This window comes from Macaca fascicularis, chromosome 18 (assembly GCF_037993035.2).
Source record: "Macaca fascicularis isolate 582-1 chromosome 18, T2T-MFA8v1.1".
Lineage (NCBI taxonomy): Eukaryota > Metazoa > Chordata > Mammalia > Primates > Cercopithecidae > Macaca > Macaca fascicularis.
In genome coordinates, this window is record NC_088392.1 from 52,651,374 (window position 1) to 52,673,052 (window position 21,679).

The window sequence follows — 21,679 nt, forward strand, 5'->3', positions numbered from 1 at the left end:
AGTAAAAAAGTATTTATTGTTGATCTGAAGCTTAAATGTAACTGGCATCCCGTGTTTTTATTTGCTAAGTCTGGGAACCCTATCTAGGAAGCGTCAGACCTCCTCCTGGAATTTCATTTCACCCTCTCTCCTCCACTCCTCCTTGTTGCCCTCCGACCTCCTCATCCTTCTCCATCAGCCCTTCCTTCTGGGCCAGACCCTTTCATAAGTCATGAGGACTGAATAGTCCAGTCCCCAGAGAGCCACATATGGAACCAGAGCCGAGTCTGCCAGAAACTCAGTATCTCCAGGCTGACCCCCAGATTCTGGGGCTGGGAGGAGAGAGTAGGAGGCTGTGTTGCCAGGGAACCCAGGTCACAGCCTGGGGGTGGTGGAGGGGGGAGGAGACAGGAGTGCAGCATCAGGAAGCACAGGCTAAGGAGTTTCCACTCTGGAGTCCAACTTTCTGGAATCATGAAAGGCTTGAGGATTCAGAACACGTTCCCCAAAGTAGTCAAGATCTTTGCACCATTGTCCCTTCCCCTCTGGAGCTGCCACAGGGAACTTGTGGTCTTTCAATGGCATGGAGTTGCCCCAGCAGCTCATTTCTCTCTGGGTGTGGAAAAACAAAGCCAAAGCAAAAGACAGGGTTGCGGGCCTCCACTCTTTGGTATTTCTCCTTATGAATTACAATTATGTATGTAAAAACAACAAGCTGGAAATCAGTTGCATCTGCTCTTTAAGTAAGTCCCAAATGTTACATAAATGAGAAGAGCACTGCTGAGAGCCCAGGAAGCTCTGGGCGCCTCTGCTGGAACAGGTTTAGTCTCCAGCCATAGCCAGACTTGGCTCATTTGCACTGTCCCGGGTGTGGGTGCAGCCCGGCTTTCCAAAGGCATTTCCTCGCAGTCTACTCTAAGCACTATCCTCTTCAAGCTGTTAGCCCACTTAAATTAGCCAGGACTACATTTTTTTCTTCCTGCTTTTTAAAGAAACATTCCTTGTATACCTCTAATCTAGCTCTCCTCTATTGAACAAATTTCTGATGTCAAGCATACCAGCCCTGAAAAAAGGATAGACTCCTGAGCTGCTGGTCCAGCCCAGCTGTTCCTGGTTAAGCCACTTGGGTTCTCTCTCTCACCAGGCAGCTGAGCTTTCTGCCAATATCACAGAGGCCTTTAAAGTGAGACCTAGGCTGGGCGCAGTGGCTCATGCCTATAATACCAGCACTTTGGGAGGCCGAGGCGGGCAGATCACTTGAGGACAGGAGTTCGAAACCAGCCTGGCCAACATGGTGAAACTCCATCTCTACTAAAAATACAAAAATTAGCTGGGCATGATGGCGGGCGCCTGAAGTCCCACCTACTCGGGAGGTGGAGGCAGGAGAATTGCTTGAACTCAGGAAGGGAGGTTACAGTGAGCCGAGATCACACCACTGCACTCCAACCTTGCGACACAGCAATACTCCGTCTCAAAAATAAATAACAAAATAAATACATAAACAAAAATAAAATAAAGTGAGACCTAACTTCAGCATTCCCTCATGGGCAAGTCATTTAGCCCTGTGAGCCTCACTGGCTTCCTCTGTAAAAAGGGGATTTGAATCATTGCCCCAGGGATGCTGTTAGGGAGCTTACCCAGGGCAGACTCTCAGAAAGTGCTAGGTCCCCTTTGTTCTTAAAGTGCTATTTTTGCTGTGAAAGTGGCGCTATGTTAAAGAGAACTCCTCGAAGGCCACATTCACTCTTTATAAGCATACATGTAAATTTATGAGCAGAATCTTCCAGAGACCTTCATGAGGGCATGTCAAGCAGAAAAGTTCCTATGTCAGAAGGAGGGCTGGGGGGATACCATGGGGGGATTCTACCTGCGGGTCTTCCCACAGGGCCTGGGAGAAGAAACCTTCTGAGGGTAGGAAGAGGGCAGGAGAGGTAGCTCTGGAAGAAGGAAGATGGTCCTAGAAGCATGAACTTGGGTGACAGTGCCCAGAGCCCTGCCACAGGGGCCTCCAGTCTGCAGGGGAGAGACCCTGCTCTGACTGCTAGCCAGTTAATAACAGTTCAAAGGAAGAAAAGTTCCCTGGACCCTGGACTCCTCCTCAACTCTTGGGCTTCCGGGGAGCTCTGAACTCTTACCGGAAGGCTGGGCTTCTGCCCTTCTCCAGAACTTCCTCTCTGCTCCCCGCACACAGTGGTTCTGCCTGCCTCTACACCTGTGCCCTAGACAGCTCCTCCAGCCCTTTTTATCTTCTTTCCCCTCCCTCCTTTGAGCTGAGGTGGATGATAAGAGGAATGAGGGGCAGCATGTCCCCCATAGTCAGGCTACCTTGTCCTGGCAGGGACAGCTTTTGTCCAGCCACCTTCCTTATTCTGGGGAAAGCAGTATCAACACACAATTCACATATTTGAAAACTGCTCCAGTTTACTAAGGACTTGACTTTAGGGATTAGACATACAGGTCAGTGGAGGTGGGGACAGGCCAGGAGGGGCTGAGGGGGAGCTGGTGGAAACATGGCTGGAGGCGAATCTCCGACTATGGATCAGCTGAAATTCTCCCTATTTATTCTGGTATCTGTATTTATACAGAGGTTGGTTTTGTTGCTCTGGACCCAGCTGACCAATTGTTGTGCTTGTTCGGCTGCAGAGCAAACTTGAGCAAGGCAGGAAGGAGAGGAGAGAAAGTAAGAGACGATGGAGGCAGCATCTGGGGCAGAGGGAAAGAGGGAAAAAGAGCCACCAGGTAGGGAAAGTGAGGAAGGGCTCTCTTTCTTGGAGAGAAGTCCCAAGGCAGCCCCGAGGTACCACGAACAGTTAACTGAGAAGACGGCTTCTACTTCACTCCGGGGGGGCTGTGCATCTGTCTTATACCTAATGGCCATTTGGGGACCAGTACACAACGGGCACGTTCATGGGAAGGCCTCGGTATCTCGCCAAGCTTTCATATATTTTGCAGGATCTAAGTCCTTTTTACAGGAGAAAAGGCCTCTAAAGTCGAATAAATTCAAGGAAATACTAGATTAAACAAAACTATAAAAGTTAATTTACTACATCTCGGTGAGGGAGGGGACGTTATTTGTTGATATGCTGGACTGGCCCAGTGGGCCTGGCTACAAATCTCCTGACCACACAAGACCTTTCTCGAGGAGCACCTATTAGGGCCAGTTTGGGAAATGCTGATGTAAAATGTTGTCTGTATAAGGAGATGCATTCCGAGTTCCCCAAAGGTGACTTCTGACCTTTTGGGAACATGACCCGTGCCCATCTGGGACCTGCGCGGTTGGGCCTGGGAGCCGCAAGATCGTGCATCCCATGTGGGCACAGGAGCGAACGCGTGGGAAGCGCTTCTGCACGGAGGCCTGTGGCCTGATTTGCACTGATGGTCTTGTTACTTGTGGCGGACATGTCAGCTGGTGCGTGCTTAGTGCACAGCACAGGGCGTGGAGAAGAGAGGTGCCGACGGCGCCCTGGGCGAGGTGACGCCTAGGGCCCACCCGGAGCCTGGCGGGGCGGGCAGAGCCGGGAGTGGGGGCGGAGGGGCTGCGAGAGCTCAGCCTCTGGGCCTCCCCCGACGGCCGGGCACCTGCGCTGGCGAGGGGGGCGGCCGGGCCGGCGGTGAAGTTTCTCGGCGGCGCCTCCCTCCCGGCCCCTCGCACTCGTCTCTCTCCCCAGGCCGGCACCCTGTGCCCGCGCGCTGCCAGGCCCCCTCCTGTCAGGGAGGACAGTGTCCAATAAACTCCTCCACCCGCAGGTGTGTCCGCCCTCTCCCGCTAAGGCGAGGGCTGAGGTGCCGGGGCCGGCGGGGGTGGGGGGCGGGCGCCTCTTCGAGCGCCGCCCGGCCGCGGGCCCCACCTGGGGAGCGGGCGCCGGGCGAGTGGCGCGGCCAGAGACGAGGCGCAGGTCAGCGAGCCGGGGCCCCGCCAGCGCCTGCCCGGGGAGGAGCCTCGCACGCGTGCGCGGGCTGGAGGGGGGCGGGCACCGGGGCGGGACCGGGGGCGGGGACCGAGGGGAGGAGCCTCAGGCCCGCCCCGCCCCGCCCCCCTGTCCCCCCACCCCTCCCCGCCGGCAGCGCCCCGGGCGGCCCCGTGGAAACCCAGGCCCTCGTCCCTCGTGTCTCGCCAGGCTTCGTGAGCTTCGACAACCCGGCCAGCGCGCAGACTGCCATCCAGGCCATGAACGGCTTCCAGATCGGCATGAAGAGGCTCAAGGTGCAGCTGAAGCGGCCCAAAGACGCCAATCGCCCGTACTGAGCGCCGGCGGGAGCGTCCCCCGGGGGAGACCAGGACTCGCACAGGTAACCGGGGGCGGCCGGGGCGCGGGGACGGGGGTTGGGAGGGAACCAGACGGACCCGCCGCCTTCTCCGGCCTCCGTGGGCCGGACCCTCACTGGTGCCTTGGACCCGCTGCGCCCGGCTCAACCTGCTCCTCGCCCTGCGCCTCCGGCCAGGCGCAGAGCTGCCGTCACCCCGGCAGAAATGGGCCTGGCCATCTCCCTGTGGCAGGGCCACCAGGGGCAGGAGTGAGGGAGCCACTCCGGGCGGGTGAGGCGAGGCCTGGGCCTGCGCCTCCGGGTCTACATTGGCAGTCCTGTTGGCCAGAGAACCCTGGGGTAAACAGGTGGCAAGCTCAGGCTGAGAGAGGTTGGGGGCAGAACAGGCTCTACCCAGGAGAGCTGCAGCCGCCCGCGGGGCCTGCTCCCTGACCCCCAGCTCTCTCCTCCCCAGTTCTTCCAGGAGGGCTGATAGTCTTTAGACACTTGACCCCTGCACCCCTCCCTTTCCCCATAGCTCAGTGAAGAGAGGAAGGACAGGATCTTTCAAAGGGAACTTGACTGAGAAACAAAGCAGGATGGGAGGACAGCTGAGGAAGGTGATGGTACAGCACTGAGATCCCGGGCCTGCCTGCCCCACATGGGTCTTGATGAGTAGTAGTTGTTACCTTTTCTGCTGGGCTGGGTCCTGCCTAGGAGCTGAAGACGCAGTCAGCCACGCCTCTTCCAGCCCAAGTGTTCCCCTGAGCAAAGTGCTTCTTGCAGAAAGAATGGGGGGAGATACCCCAGGTAGAAAGAATGGGGGGAGATACCCCAGGACATCAAAAGTCAACCTTCAGTCTGGTTACCCCCATTGCTGTGGTTCTTGCAGCCTCGGCTTCTTCACAGAGCAGAGGTGAAGGCTCCCTTCGGGCCATTCCAGCTCAGCACCCTGCTGCCCTCTGACCGCCCCTCCCCACCCATGTTCCTCCATTTATTCAGCAGTATTGTGTGCCAGCTATTGTGTTAGGTACTTGGGATTCAGCAGTGAGCAAGACTGAGAAGGTGGAGACAGACAATAAACAATGACATGTGATCAAAGAATATGATCTAGTATGTCAAGATTGTTGGCTACAATTAAACCACATGGACAGTGTAGACCTCATTGAGGACGTGAATTGGAGCATAGAAGGTGAGGGGAGCAGCCATGCCCCTGCCTCTGAGGGAAGAGTCAGCATGGAGGCTGCAAGGTGGGGCTGCAAAGTGGGGTAGGAACAGCAGGAGACTGGGTTGCTGAGAGAGTGAGGAGGGCCACCTGGTGTGGGGCCTTGAAGGTCACTATGTGGACTTTGGTCTCTTCTCTGAATTGGGAGATGGAGAGAGCATTGGAGAGTTCTGAACAGAAGAGTGACGGGTAACTTGAATTTCAGTGGGGTCACCCTGGCTGTTATGTTGATAATAGCTTGTAGGGGGCCAAAGCATAGATCTACTGCACTGACCACTCAGTCCAGCATCACAGCAGTTGATGAGATGTGAAGGAATTAATTTCTAGATGTATTTTGAAAGAGGAGCCAAGGATGAGTCCCAGGCTTTTGGCCCAAGTCACTGGAAGAACAGAGATTGGGAGAAAGATCAGGCATGTGAGAATTACACATTTAAGCTGAGTTTCAGAGTCCAGAGTTTGGGAGGGAGGTCTCCAGCTTCTCAGTCTCCCCTCAAATCTTCCACCCAGTGCTGGGGTACGGACACCAGCAGAACACCCTTCCTCCGCCCAGAAGTAGCAACTTTCACCCTCTGAGAGCAGGGGCCTTCTCTCTGGGGGAGTGCTTGTGCCGCCACTCTCTGCAATCCTGGAAAAGCAAAACCAGTCTTTCCTGCCTCCTGGTTTCCCATCCTTGCCCATTTCTGGCTTGTGTCCAGATGCAAACACACATGTTATTCAGAGTTGGGGCACCTTCTTGTGCCAGGCACTGGGCTCAGTGCTGGGGATGCAAGGATGAATGAGTCACCATCCCTGCCCTCAAGGAGCTTCTGGCTCTGTGCACACAGGGACACCAGGAGGCAGCCTGCAGATGGGGGCATTTCCATAAGAATGGAGGGACGGTTTCAAGAAAGCTGCTTTTTCTATATGTAAAACACTTTTTCTTAAATCAGCATAGCTCTGCCATTAAGGTGTGACCTGGGTTAGGGTGCTTGTCCTCTTTGGACTTCTTCTTTCTCATTAATGAAACTAAGGTGTTAGAGTCAACTAGAGGATTTGGGGGTAGGGGGATATGAATCAGGCCAGGTCATGCCCTGAGATTCCAAGGGGCACCCCTGAAAGTCGCTTGTCTTAGGCTCCTTGGCTCAAGCCAGGGTAAAACCTCCAGGTTAGAGGAATTCCCAGATGAAGGAGTGAGAAGGCAGGTTTATTGTTTGGGATATAAAGTCAGAAGTGCCCACAGGGTTGAACCAGCTGGCATTCAGAGTTGGGGATGGGGCTTGGGAGTAGTGGTTTAAAACACAGAGTGGGTTCTTCCACCAGGGCATGCAAAGGGCAGAAAGATTAGAACCCTAGACCTTCACACAGTGCTTACCATGCACCAGGCACTGCTGAGAGGTAACAACTAGGAGACGTAACTACATAGCTACAACTACCTATAAGGTAGGTAGTGTATTTCCATTTCACGTATGGGGAACAGAGAGATTAAGTAGCTTGCCCATCAGCTAGTGAGTCGCAGAGCCAAGCTTTGAAGCCAGGGAGCCTACCTCCCTTCGAGTGAGGATGAGAAGCCCCACCCTACCCTCACCCCAACCCATCACCCCAGAGTATCCTGAATGTCCTGAGGGAACACGTATGACACCTCACTTTTCTGGGGTCAGCCATCTAACCACCTCCTTTCTACTAAGCAGTCCTGTAAAAAAACTACGATGTGACATAACTCCTACAGTAAAGTTGACATTTAATTTTCATTTAGACAGCATTTTAGCAAATGGTGCTGTCAGGCTTCCCAGCCCAAGACTGTTAGAAGTTCTAATAGAAGGAGGGTGCTAAGAAGAGATAGGGAGCTTCTAAAGGCAGCCTTGGGGACTGCAGTGAGAAGTAGCTGCCCTTGGACTGCCAGCGAGGGAGGAAAAGGCACAAAACAGCAGCTAAAATACTGGCTGCTTATCACAGGCCAGTAAAGGGTATTCATTCGTGCTGAGTCCTGAGCTGCAGCCCCAGGGTTGCTCAGAAGGGCAGGAAGCCTGAGCAGGGGCTGAGGGACCAGCCATAGCTGGGAGCAAAGTGGGAGGTGGAAGGGGGACCTCAGGGCTAGGGCAGCTGCCCCATGGTGGTACAGGTTTTCTAAGGCCAAGTCAGAAGGGAGTGGGGCAGACCTGGGGGAAGGAGAGGGGCCCAGGCAGGGCAGCTGTGGGGAGTACAGTTGGGCTTTGGTTCCATGAAGCAAGGTCCTGGGTGGGGTGGGATCAGGGTTGGAGTCAGTGACTCTCCTTCCTAGCTGGTTTTCTGCTTCCCCACTGCCCTACCCGTCTGGCGGCTTGTGCTAAGAGGGGAGTTTCTCTAAGCAATCTTTGCCAGGAAACTAAATAAGGAAGGAAGCAAAGGCAGGAAGAGTAGGCAAAAACATGCCTGTGGCCAGGTCCACAGCCAGCGGGCAGAACACACCCAGCCTGGCCCCGCCCAGCTCAGAGATTGGCCTCTGAGCCCCTTGTTCTGCCACTGCTTACCAGACACACTGGGCCCCAGCAGCAGGCCAGATTCTCAGACTTCTAGCACTCCAGTTCTATGGCTGGAGAGTGCACCAAGCGTCTTGTCCTGACCCCAGTGAGTCCTGTGACTCTGGCTTGGAGTATGCTTTTGGGGAGGGTCGGGTCCAGGCTTGAGTCTGACCTATATAGGGCTGGGCTGTGGCTTTGGGCCTGGCCCTCCTTTGCTTGAGTCCAGCTCATTTTAGGACCTGAGACCTGAATTGGTTCAGCCTCGCCATAATTTCCTCACCCAGCTTGGTGAGTTGGGCTTCACCATGCTGGTCAGTGATCCCATTGCCACATCTAGGGCTGTGAGCCTCTGTGAGCCTCCACTCCGAGAGTGGCCGGGAAGGGGTCACCCTATAGGCAGAAGAGGAGATGCATCCTAATGAAGAGAGTAGCCAGCTGAGCCTGAGCCTGTGGAGTCTTGGGGGCTCCTCAGGGACTGAGTGTGAGGGTGTATTATGTGTCTAGGGCCATGCATGTGTGAGAGATGAGGGTGTGTGTGAGGAAGTTTCCAAGATTGAGCTTTAGGGACAGGGGCTGTGTGCTATTCAGGTTTGTGTTGCAGTACACAGGACAGTGCCTGGCCCTGACAGGCAGCTGTACTCTAAAACTGGGAGAAGAGTAGGCAGAGTGGGAAGGAGTGAATGCCCATGAGGGGCTCAGGGCTGGAATGGAGGGGGAAAGAGGAGAGTCCCAGGGAGTCCTTGAGTTGCAGTTGCCACAGCTCCCATCTGATGGCAATACCCTCCTTAGTTCCTTAGGCCTCTTCTCCCATGCCAATGGGACCTGCCCATTGGCCATCCTGGGTGGGTCTAAGGGCTTTTGGGAGGAGTTGGAAGTGGCATTTCAGGACTTGGTGGGCATGGGACGGTCCCTGATCTGGGGGAAGGAGATCCAATGCTGGAAGAACAAAGAACCCAGCCCTCGTGGGCAGGCAGGCTTGGGTCTGCAGAGGAGGGGTCTGGGGTGCGTCTGTGAAGGTGGAGCTGGAGGCCAGGCTTGGGCTCGGCTACTTTGCCCCTCATCCACGGTGACATTTTAAGATCCCAGGCCTCCCTTCCTCCCTCCCTGAAGGAAATCATAAAGGTGAGAGTGATTCAGTCCGCTGTATGTAGAAGCCTGTGGCCTTGAAAGCCTGCAGATCAACCTGGCGCACAGGCCTTGGCCCAGGCCTGAGTGCCACAGGGGAGCAGGGCATCCAGTGCAAGCTCAAGATAACTATGGGGAGGCGTGGAGCTAGGGACCCCAAATCCCAGGTGTGGCAGAGGACTATGAAGTGGTGAGGGGGTGGAGAAGTCAACTGAAAGTTGAATCATCTGATGATTCCCGATAGGGATGAAAGCTCATTCTCAACCACTTAGGGCTCCACCAGGAAAGAAAGCAGAAGGTTGGGGCCTTGCAGTGGGCCAGGCTGGAAAGCTGTTCATGGAGGGGTGTGGGGTGAGGGGGTGGGAAAAGAGGACGGTGTGGGGAGCAGGGGAAGTCAGCAGAGCAAGAGTGGGAGCAGCAGAGGCTGGAGGCGCTCACCTCTGTGCCCCCTGCAGGGGACCCTCCAGCCTTGCACGTGGCCCCCTGCAGGGCATCCTCCAGCCCCCCCATGTGGCCCTTTTATGGGTCAGGGCTGCAGAACCTTTGAAGGGCTTCATGTGCCTAGATGCAGCCTCAGTTTGTCTACACAGGCCACTTGGGAGCAAGGCAAAGAGTGTGAGCAAAGAAAGAGGGGAAGGCAATTGCAAGATGAACTTAGTAGTGCCAAGGCATATTTCTAGAATTCCAAGAACATTGATGAATTTTACCCCAAATCTCAAAATGAACCCTGCTCAGGTTCTGAGGAAAGTAGTTTGAGGTGGAGCTGAAGCGGGGGCGGGCCATAACCTCCACAGTGGGTGCCCTTGTAGCCTTCTCTAGGATGGTGGCCAGGGTGGGTACACAGGGTGGGAGGGCCGAGCTGCTGCCAGCCTGGGTGGTACTACGGCAGCAAAGCATTTTGTAGATGGACCCCGTGGACACAGCAGTTACTGTAGCAAGCCTCTGACCTACCCAGCTGACCAGGGCCACCCTGACAGACATCCCCTGCTGGCCCACAGGCTGCAGTCACAGAAAGCTGAGGAGGGGGGGAGCGCCACCCCTAGGGGAGAGAAAGAATCAAGGGTGATGAAAACCAGAGCGCCTGCTCCCTGAGATTGCTTGCCGGCCAAGGTGGTTTGAGGGGCTGTTTTATTTTTTTCTGGCCCCCTTGCCAAACCGCCCATGCCCCCCTCCCCAACGCATGATGGATGCCCTTAGTGGCCCTGTGTGAGGTTCTGCTTCTGTTCACAGTGTATCATGTGTCTGCATAAACAACCGTGTGTGTGTATGTGTGTATGTGTGTGCGTGTGTGTGTGTGCGTGTGTGTGTGTTGATGTGCCCATGTTTGTCTGCTGGCTTACTCCATCCTTTGAGTTCTTTTCAGTTCTCTTATGATTTGACTGCTGTTCTCTCATCAGAGCTTCTAGATTGATGCTGTGGTCTGGTGCTGTATAAATATATTTTCTTTTTAATTTTGTTTTAACTTCTTCCTTGCCCTCCTTCACCTGAATCCCAGCCCTCCCTGCCCTCCCACACTCCCCAACCCCACCTGCCCTGCCCCACCTCTTCCTTCCCCCACCCACACTCTCTTGTCCTCTCTCTCTCTCTCTCTACATATATAAATATATATATAAATCTTTTCTTCTTTTGTCATTCAATCAAATTCCAACAACCCAACCAGGGCCAGTCAAATCCACCACAGTCTCGCGCTGAGCTAGGAATAAAGTTCACGTAATCACATGAGAGTGGAGAAAAGTCCCCCATCCGTAAGTTCAAATCAACTCAAAGTTCACAGTGTGACATGATGGCGTCATGTAACAAGGCTAAGAATCGGTTGCATGACAATTGCCGTCAAGTTTTGTGGAGGTGCTGTGATTGGAGCGTTTTTCTTGGATGTTGTATCAGTTGATGATTGGCCAGTCATGATCACACGTGCATTTTCTTGACTTTTGTGCTGCCACAATCTTTTTTGCTGTGCTCATTTTCGTTTTGTTCTTGGTGCTTGCAGTGGTTTTACTTTCTGTTGTTTGGTTTTTCTTGTTCAGCGTTTTTTTATGCTTCTCTAGATGTCACATAGAGAAAAAAACAAAACAAAAGAACAAAAAATAGTCAAAATAAAGATGAATTCCTGAATTATCAAACATGGGATCATTTACCTGTGCAAACCATTATTTTTTTCTTAAAAATAAGGAAAACATCTTAAAAATATCTATGCGTGGTTGATTTACTTGCACTTGAAAATATTGTGATTTTATTTTTTTCTAGAAATTTGGGGGCCTTTTTCAATTGACACTATCCTAGGTCTGGTCTTTCCAGTTAGGCTATTTTCAATCTCACTTCAAAGGGAAAAAAAAAAAAAACAAAAACAAAAAACAAAAAATATCTACAGTAACAGAATGATAAAAACAAAATTCTAAACCAAAAAACTAGAGTACAAAGCCAGAGGCCTCTGCAAGAGAGCCCGGTAACAATTGTAAGGTTTGTATTGTAACCACTTCTGCTAAATTAAATGTGGGGAGGGGAGGCTGGGGACTGGGGGCTCGGGAGGGTTTTTTTGGTTGGTTTGGAAGAAACAGTACTAACAAAAGCAAAATGCACCTTTTTGTTTACAACTGAAAAAGGGTCCTTGACAAGTGTTTTTTAATTTTATTATTATTTTATTTGGTGTTGTAATTGTTTAGACTGCTGTGTACGGTTTGCTGTTTGTTGAATCAACAGTGTGAAAAACCTGCCAGCATGGATTGATATACGCATGACGTTGTCCCCTCAAGTGGGGGCTTTGCAGTTCTAACTTTCTTGATGTAACCAGTCACCCCCATGTATAAGTGGAAGCTGCTTGCTAGAATGGAGATGAGTCTCATTTGTTAATTCACAATGATTAAGCATTCGCCTTCTGATTCTAGTCAGATCATGATTTTTTTTAAAGCAAAACAAAACACCAAAAAGCCACCATTCAAAACAAAATCAAACACTGTCTGAGCTAATTTATTTAAGTTTGATAATTAAATCTCTTCTGACCTTTTTTTAGGTTTTCCCATCCACTCCCTTGAAGTTCTGAATTTCCTCTAAATTCCCTGGCATGTATGAGAAAAGTATTATGTGTGTGTATGTGTGTATATATGCATATACATACACACATATCCATGTATATCCACATATGTGCAGGTGAATATATTCTACACATATATCCAGATATACATATATATACACAGCCTCGCAAATAGTTACTGACCCCGGGAAAGAAGTGGTTGGCTGGAAGCTGGGCAAGGATTCTACAAAATTTGAGTCACGGATGTGTCTTCCTTCTTTCCCTTGAGCTGGGAGGAGTGGGCTGGGCTGCTAGATTTTTGCTATCTTGTTTGCTAGGCTTCTGTATACATATTGTATCTGGGCTAGATCTCTCAGAGACAAGTTTAATTATGAATTCATATCCCACAGTCCCAAATTCTCCCCTTAGATGTAGCAACCCCCAATCCAGAATGCTAAAGTAACCCAAATCAAGAACCTCCCAACAACGAAACCTCAGCTACAACCATCACCACTAGACTTCCCAGTGGTTTCTACTCTGAATAGAAGAGTATATTTCTTTTTAATGTATCATGATCATGACTAATTCTCATACTGGTCTCTCTTCCTTCCCTCCCACCATCCCCTAGAGCTCCCATCCTAACCCCTGAGGCAGGTTCCTATTGGTGTTTGGATGCTGTTTGTGTTTTCCCTCTTGGCTTAATCAGCCCTGATTTTCTTCATTTTAGGGCAGGATGCTGAACGGGCTACATTAAAAAACAAACCTCTCTCTATATATATTTATAAATGAGAACTGTTGGATGACACCTTTGACATATCAGCCAATATCAATCAAGCTGAAGACTCCAGACACTGTCTGTGTGACTGTAACATTTCTTCAAGGAAAGTATAGCGTCTATGGAGTTCAGAGGGCACGTGTTTGGGGGAAAATATATATATGACATAAGAAGAAGATGAAGAAAAATGAGAAAAAAAACACACACAAAAGGCAACTTTAAAACAAAATATCATGAGACCAGACGGGGAGGCTGAAGGGCTGGGAACTGGGAGGAGACGCTGCTTACCGATCCCGGGGCTTTTCCAGCCCATGGGCGCCTGAGGCAGGCTGGGGCAAGTGGTGTGTGGGGCCTGGTCCCCAGGGGGCGGCTGGGAGGCCGCCACTGAGCATCTCTATCTGTCATTCCTTTAGCTATTTAGGGACCAAAGGACCAAACTTTTTATTGCAGATGTGTAGCTCTATGTCAAATAGAGGGGGAATGGAGGACCCCCTCCTTCCTGCCTCATGGCTGTTCTTGAAACAGCTTAGAGCGATTCTATGAAAAAATGTAATAAAAAATTAAAAAAAAAACAAAAAACAACAAAAAAACAACAAAAAAAGGAAATATAACGCTTCAGTGCTTTTAAAACAGCAAGATAATAGTTCTTTGATACTTTGAGAGGCGCTTTGATGACCCTCATCCAAGTCTATGACACTTTCCTATGGTTTTCTGTATTCTATGTCTGGATGGAGCTGTTAAGGTGAACAAATTGGTGGATATTTGGGGAAAGCAACACAAATCTTAAAACTCATTAACCGTGGAGTGTGAGAAAACAAAGAGGGGACAAACGGGACTTACCAAGCAAGGTCATTGTTGTGAAAAGTCTGTAAATGCTTCTAACTCTTCCCCCTCTTAAAATCCTAATAGTTGTACAGAATTTTAAAAAGGAAAAGTTTAAAATACCTATATAATAGAAGAAAAATTAGAGGAAAGCAAAAAATAAAAAATAAAAAAAAAAGAAAAAAAAACCTATAGAAGTTAGCATTACTGCTAAAATCCCAGATGTTGTAGGACTGTACTTTTGTAGAGTTTAGACAGAGCATCAACCCCTTCTCCCCGCGAGTGCTGTCGGACGCCGTTGTCCCCAAGGGCCAGGCCGAACTTGCCCCACACCTGCGGGCGCCTGGCTGCCTGTCGCCGGTGGAGGCCACGCCATCGGCCGGGAACGGTCGCGTTGCCCGGGTCGTCGCCGCCGCCGCCGTCGTCCTCGCCTCTTGCTTCCCTCCGGGAGCTGCGCGCGCTTCACTCACCTTCCGCTTCACTCGCCTTCCACGCTTGCTCCAGAGACTTTCCGGGCAAGGGAGAACTGGGAACTTTCATCTTAAAACGACTAGACAACACACACACACACAAAACCTTAAAAAAGAGAGAGAAAAATAAACAATCTTTGAAGAATTTCTGAAACTGTTTACAAGGAATTTTGAAAAACAGGGATGTTTAAATGATGCCGGCTCTGTTTTTCTGTAAATAAATTTGCATATTTTGTAGGACTTTTAATTGTAATGATAGAGAAAAAAACAAGGAAAACTATTTAATGAAAGCACGATATTTATCTTTGGTAAATGACTTTAGAGCAGTTAAAGACATTGCTTAAAAAACTCAGAATCAGAAAAACACTGAATTATTTAAGAACACATATATTTTAAAGTATAACATATTTATTATAATTTATTTGCACCCTTGGGAAGATTGCTTTGGCATTCTGCCTCGATTCCTTCACATTGATGTCCAGATCATCTGGAGGCCGGGGGTTCTCAGACCTACCATTGTTTCCCTTTAGAAGAACAAATTTCCAGTTCCTCTAGGGCCTCCTGCCTTTCCTTTCTTTCTGTCAATTTTGTTGTTGTTGTTGTTTTTCATTTTCTTTTTTTCTCTTGACTCCTCCTTTTAGGATGTCCAGATGTAAAAAAAAAAACAAAAAACAAAAAAGAAAAAAAAAAGAAAAAAAAAGAAAACAGCTGCAGTTCAGTACAACTGCTCTTTTCACACTCAACTCCCTAAAACTCCTTGTAACCTTCTGTAACTATTGGATGACGCTTTCTCCAGCTTAGCCCTAAATAAAGCACAGTTTAAAAAAAAAGATTTCTTCATTGGTCTGTGCCTCTCGGACTCTGGCCAGCTGTGCCTCACAGCCCCAAGGCTTGCCCGCTGGAAGTACCTTTGGTCTTCTTTATGGAATCTGCAACACAGGCCCTCGTTCTGAGTTTCAGCATGTGAAGCTCTTTCTGGGAGGTTATGGGAACAATAAAAGGAGGTCCTGTTCCACTCTAGGAAGAATCTCTCTGGACTGGTGTCTCTGAAAGTCCCCATTGCAAATTCATTCTTCTGGGTTCCTGGAAGAGGTGGCCACAGTGTCCAAGCAGAACAGAAAGGAGGTCACCGAGGCCACCCGACCTGAAGGCCGAGCAAGTGTTGGGTTGGGGGGAAGTTATGTGACACCTTAGGGAAGGCGGCAGTGGAGGAAAGAGGCCACAATAAAGGAAGAAGGATGAGGATGCAACTCCAAATTTACCAGCAAGCATCTTGCTCTTGGCCTCACACCTCCCGCTGCTTTGGCAGTTTGCAGGGATGGAGAAAACAGGATTCTGGGCCCTCAGTCAGGGTCCTGGTGGGGGCAGGGGTATAGAAAGAAGAGTAGGGGCCCTCTGCTGGGGTGTTTCCTGGCATGCTGCCTGTCTTACACTTAGATATGAGCTGCAGAGAGGTTTCCAGATCCTGAATGCCAGGGTGGGAAGGAAGAGCATTAGAGCATTCCAAAGGAGGAAGGACACCATGCAGGACTTGGAGAGGGGTGGCAGGCGTCTGGAGAGGAGAGCCCAGACAGCTGCACACCAGCTGCATGCCTTCACCCAGTCCTGGCCTGGGACAGACCTTCTTCTCAATCTTTGCTCTCCCACCTCCTTCCCTTCTCCTGCCCTCAGCCCCGTAGTCTGGTCTAGGAATAGGCAGACTCTTTCTCAGGGCCTCCACCTCTCCCCACTGCTAAGACAGGAGGGCTGCCAAATGAGGGGCAGGGAAGCTGCAAGGCTTCAGATGCCTGGAGGAGAGAAGATAAGCCCCCGGAAACAAGGGTCGTTGACTGCCTGTCAGTCTGTGCCCCCCTGTGGGAGATGGGGAAGTCGCTTCAGTCCCCACCTGTCTCCTCTGAAGGAGGGTATAGAGAGCAGAGCTCAGAGCCCCAGCTACAGAGCAGTGCCTGGACCCCATGCTCCATCCTCTCCTCCCATCTCTCTTCTCAGGGCCAGGGGCTAAGTCTGTGCTTCTGATGCTGGCCTGTGATGCATTAGGCTGGAGAGAAAGATCTTCATGTATCAGCAAATAAGGGAAGGCCTTCAAGTCTTGACCTAAATGTGGACATGGTTCCAAGAGAGAAGGACTGAGGAGACCCTGAATGTCCCCTAAACTAACCCCCCTTTGCTGCTCAACAGGGCTGCAAGTCCAAGTGACAGCCTGCTCTGTCCATTCTAGAGAGTTGCACTTCTTGGAAGAATTAGCTTAAAGGGGCTAAATGTCACACTGGGTATTATTCTGCCCTGAGAAGAATGGAAGGTGTTTTCTAAGAAATTCTCTGGGGAGTGGGGAGGTGTCTTTAGGTTTCGAGCCTCAGACTAGTCAACACGGTGATTTCTGTTGCATACCTACAGCTGAAAGAGGACAACCTCAACCCCCAGCACCCCCTCTTACTCTTTCAGACCCCATGAAGCCTCCCGGAGATCCCCAAGTGACCTTCCTAGACGTCTCCTGTTTGTGTCCACCTCCCCACTGCATACCATTGTCTCTGGGACATAGTCCTCCCCTACCTCCACTGAAGGTGTTGTGGCTAAAGACTGTAGGCACCCTGGGAGCTGTCACCAGAGATGGGCTGGGAAACCAGCCAGGCAATTTTGCTGTCTTCTGGGTATGGCTGACTGAGAGTGGGGCTGAAAACACTGGAACCAGAGATGAACATTCCAGTTCTGTAAAAGAAACCTTCAATGTAAAAACCGCGCACCAGGTTTCTGATACATGCATGGCACACTTAAGAGAGAATACAATTTATTAACCTCTGGGGGAAAGAGATCCTTGAAAACTTGCTGAAAACTATTAGATCACTTTGCACATGATTATGGAGAGCTCAGGGATCCCTGAAGGAGAGTATGGAGAGCAGAGCTCTGGTTAAGAACTCCTGATTTGCAGTGTTAGTTAAGAGAACCCAAGACAAAATTCTTGTTCATTTCTGCTTCTATTCTATGGCTTCTATTCCTTTGCTGTTATCCTATCTGCAGTGTGTGGTTCCTTCATAGCACCCCTATTTGTAAAAGACCTTTTGCTTATTATTAGAAACTTTTTATTTCAAGCATAATAATCAAGAGTAGAGACACTTGCATAAAGAATCCCCATGTAGGGCCGGGCACGGTGGCTCACGCCTGTAATCCCAGCACTTTGGGAGGCCGAGGCGGGTGGATCACGAGGTCAGGAGATCGAGACCATCCTGGCTAACACGGTGAAACCCTGTCTCTACTAAAAACTTAAAAAAATTAGCCGGGCGCGGTGGTGGGCGCCTGTAGTCCCAGCTAATCGGGAGGCTGAGGCAGGAGAATGGCGTGAACCCAGGAGGCGGAGCTTGCAGTGAGCTGAGATCGCGCCACTGCACTCCAGCCTGGGAGACAGAGTGAGACTCTGTCTCAAAAAAAAAAAAAAAAATCCCCATGTACTCACTACCCAGCTTCAGCATACCTCAACTCACAATTAGTTTGACAAAAATCCCAGGTATCAAGTCATTTCATTGCTAAATGCCTCCATTTCCCCTTAATGTTTTCCATGCTGCACTGATGTCTGCCAGCTGGCTCTGGCCTGTTGGGCAGCTGTAACCTTGCTGTGGCAGCCCCTGGGGAACTTGGCCTTCATAGCCTCACCAGGGCCTTATCCTGGGGTGGAACTGGCTCCTGGTGGGAGCCCCAGCCCCTCTCCAGCACCTCCCCAGGGCAACTGCACCTGTTCCCAGCAGCACTTTCAAAGCCCTTCCAGCTCTTTCTCCACACCTTTGTAGTCACAGCTTCTCTCTCTCTTTCTTCTCCTCCTTCTATCTTCCTATCTGTGATGCTAGTATGAAAAAGTTATGTTTATTGAGACCTTTCATTTAACATTTCCATCTCCCTCGGTGTTTTCCTAAAGATCTGACCTTTTTCCTGTTCTGAGCAGGATTACACCCCCGTCCCTCATACTAAGCACGGAGAGAAACACAAGACATACTAGAGCTTCCCCACTCGTGCAAGCACTGCCAGGGCCTCCATCCTCCAGGACTGCTGCTGCTCTTCTAGGCAAAGCTGCAGATCCCCATAGCACAGGGTCTGCAGGGCTAGTGTTTGAATTACAGTGGGTAAAACACAGATGAACATTTCCCACCTTGCTTGCCCACTTGGTAAAGTGGATAAGGCACAATATGGCAGTGAGCTTAAGGGGCCCAGCGCAAAGTGACAGCATCAGACTTGGCTGTGAATGCCATTTGACTATTTACCGAAATGGAACCCATCCCCAGATCAAAATTATTAGCTACTGTTGACATACCTTCAACAGACTAGTGAGTTCTGGCAGTTGGATAGTCAGTCAATATTGATTCATTCCTGCATTAATGAGTGAATAAGGAAGGAAGGAATGGACAAATTACTGACGGCTGAAGGCATGTCCCAAAGAGGCAGGTGTTCTGGAAATGCTCTTTAAGTAGTGATAGCATGTGGAATAAGTGTATAGTCAACACACCCTCCCATCCCTAGATGAATGCTTGCAAATATAAGATTTTTATTTTAACTTTCTAGTTTCCTCCCCCTACTGACCCTCCATTTCTCTAAGCTGCCCTCCCTTCTCTCCTCAAGTCCTCCCTTTGGTTACTGCCAGTCTCTGGTCTCCAACATTCTCAGGTGTCCTGGGACTTGCTAGTGACAGAGTGAAAGCCTGGAGAGCCAGCACCAGCTCCCCAGGGCCCTCTATATCACCCTTTCTCCCTCCTCCTGCCAGCCTAACTGTTTGCCTCTTCAGGAAACTCTGAGCATCTCCATCTCTGCTTCTGCCCTTTGTGGAGCTCTAACCAAGACTTTCCCAGACTAGGAGGGGGATGGAAAGATTAGGGTATCAGAGTGAAAAAGGCAGGGACTTTGACTTCAGACCAGGATTCAAATCACAGTTCTCTCTAATACCTTCTGTGTCACTTTGGAAACATTGCTTAACCTCTCTGAGCCTCAATTTCCTTATCTCTAAAATGGGGATAATACCACCCCCAAGAGTGTTGAGGAGTGAACAAGAGACAGCCACACTCAGCTACATTCCACCCCAAGGATTATCAGAGCGGCAAATTTCTTACAGCACAGACACTCAGAACGAATGGCTCAGGCTGCGATCCCATCCTCCTTCCCTTTTCTTAATTCCATTCTATTGACAATCCACCTCCCAACAAAAGCAAACTTCAACTTGACACAAGACCACTTTAGGTCATTTTTTTTGTGAAGTCCAGTCAATCTATGCCACTTCCAGAGAATTCCTGTCATGCTGAGGTGCACACACCTCTGCCTCTCACTGCTCTTTTCTGGGGACCCCAATTAGCTGACATTGCTGTGCCCCTGCTGCTCTCTTTGCCCTTTCCTTTCCCAAGAGCATTCCCAATGCAACTGTGGCTGCTGCTGTCTGCATCCTTCCTCCTCTGGGCTCACATGGCCTCAGGCTGCATACTAATTTGGTCTTTGCATTTTAAAAATTTTTATCTATTTTTTTTTGAAAAAAATATTCATATATTTCAAAATTCAAAACACAGGAAAAAGGAAACAATGAAGTTCTTCCCACCCCTGAATCCAGTCATCCATTTCTCTCCCTAGCAGCAGCCAGTGTTGCCAGTTCTTTTTCACCCTGCTCTTTAAGTGTGGGCATGGAGTGTACAGGTGGAAGGAACTCAGCTGTCATCCTCATTTCCACTGAGGAGACCCAGAGCCAGGCAGTGATGTGCCCAGGCTCCTGTAGCTGCCCCATGTGACTCCCAAGAGGTAAGCCCAGGCCTTGGGATGCTTGGGACCCACTGGCTGAACAGAGACATCAGGGCCGTCCAGTCACCTCTTACCATTTGGGCATCATTCATTGAGGCACGGGGGTAGCTGTCTTTTATGGGGTGCTGCTCTGTACTAGCCACTACGTTAAGAACTGCTTAGTTATAATCTCATCGAATTCTCACAATAATTCTATGATGCAGATATTATTACCCTAATTTACAGATGCAAAAACTGAGGCTCAGAGAGGTTAAGTCCCTCACCTAAATTACCTAGAATCAGCGTTCAAGTCCAGGTCTATCTGCATGGCTGTGCCCTTGATCTCTACATCACATCTCCCTCAGTTGTAAACTCTGCACAGTCACTCCCCTCCGGCCCTTCTCTCCTGTCTCCTACTACCTTCTTTATTCTGACTTTTTTTCTCAACAACCCCAATTTCACCTTTAAGAAATGGCAGCATCTATATTGATCTAGGTACCAATGCTTTTCTTCCCTTCTCTCCTTGATAGAGCTGGAGTCCTTAAAGGTGAGTAACAAGTTAGTAAACATGTTGCTAATGGGTGTGTAAGTCCCCCTCCCTGGTAGCACTTACTGGTTATAGGGACAGACGGGAGCTTTTATTATTAACAAGGAGAGAAAATTAAATTGAAATAAATATAATATTTATTAACATTTTATGGAGCTACCTGAAGTTCAAAAGCCTTTTGAGCTGTGTCAGTCATTTCCCCCAGTACACTTAACTTCGGAGAAAATGATAAGCAAATTCTTAAGATCAGTGCAAACTGGGCTCAACTGGGTTTGCACTGATCTTAAGAACTTGCTTGGGGGTGCTCAACTGGGTTTGCACTAATCTTAAGAATTTGCTTATAACAAAATTAAGCTTATTGGCAGGGTATGGTGGCTCACGCCTATAATCCCAGCACTTCGGGAGGCCGAGGTGGGAGGATCACAAGGTCAGGAGATCGAGACCATCCTGGCTAACACGGTGAAACCCATCTCTACTAAAGTACAAAAAATTAGCCGGGCGTGGTGGCACATGCCAGAAAAATGCCAGCCTCCCATCCCAGCTACTGGAGAGACTGAGGCAGGAGAATCGCTTGAACCTGGGAGATGGAGGTTGCAGTGAGCAGAGATTGTGCCACTGCACTCCAGCCTGGAGACAGAGTGAGACTCCATCTCAAAAATAAATTAAAAAAAATTAAAAATAAATAAATAAAAAATGTTTAAAAATTAAGCTTTTTAAAATAAAGGGGAACATTCAGCCATTTGTGAAGGCCCCATACTTCACTGATTGAGGCACAGAGACGCCTCTTGTCTTCAGGCTCTCCAACATGATTCATTGTTGCCGTTGCCACTCTGTCCTTACCTATTCCTGGGGCCCAGCTCAGGGAGCCATGGGCATTGGGATGGCAGGAAATCCAGTGGACCCAGGGGCTGTCAACCTTGTTTCCCTTCCATTTCCTGCTTTCTTCATGGAAACCAAGGAGGGGCTTCAGGAGCAGGACAACTGTGGGTCATTTTTGCCCTGCATGGGCAGGACGTGGGCTTCTGCTAAGGAGATCCCACACACGTGCCCCAGGCTTCTCACTGCACTCCAGTCCTACACAGGTCTCAGATCCCATTGTTAGGCCTTTTTCTTTGGGTTAGACCTAGGCCTCATTAGTTCTGCTTTTAAAATGAAAACTACTTTGGCATGGGGAGTAATTTGTTCCCTAACCTGCTGAACCAATATTTGTAGTGTACCTACCGAGCACAGCACTGCACTAAGGATTAGAGGTGAAGAGATAAAGACAG

At 49.8% G+C, this 21,679-nt stretch overlaps 1 protein-coding gene across 50 annotated transcripts in view; it reads left to right on the top strand.

Annotated features, from left to right (window-relative positions):
• CELF4 (CUGBP Elav-like family member 4) overlaps positions 1–14,955 on the top strand; it is a 321,563-nt gene extending 306,608 nt beyond the window's left edge. For 25 of the 50 annotated variants that reach the window (XM_065534268.2, XM_065534283.2, XM_065534270.2 and 22 more), the window contains 2 exons: positions 4,098–4,269; positions 12,786–14,955. In XM_065534268.2, coding sequence (XP_065390340.1) covers positions 4,098–4,225 — 128 coding nt within the window. In that variant the 3' untranslated portion in view covers positions 4,226–4,269; positions 12,786–14,955. Of the gene's footprint in view, positions 1–4,097; positions 4,270–10,711; positions 10,797–12,785 lie in introns of all 50 variants that reach the window. The other 25 variants (XR_012427158.1, XR_012427160.1, XR_012427151.1 and 22 more) reach the window with 3 other exon arrangements.
• Positions 14,956–21,679: the final 6,724 nt, after the last annotated feature.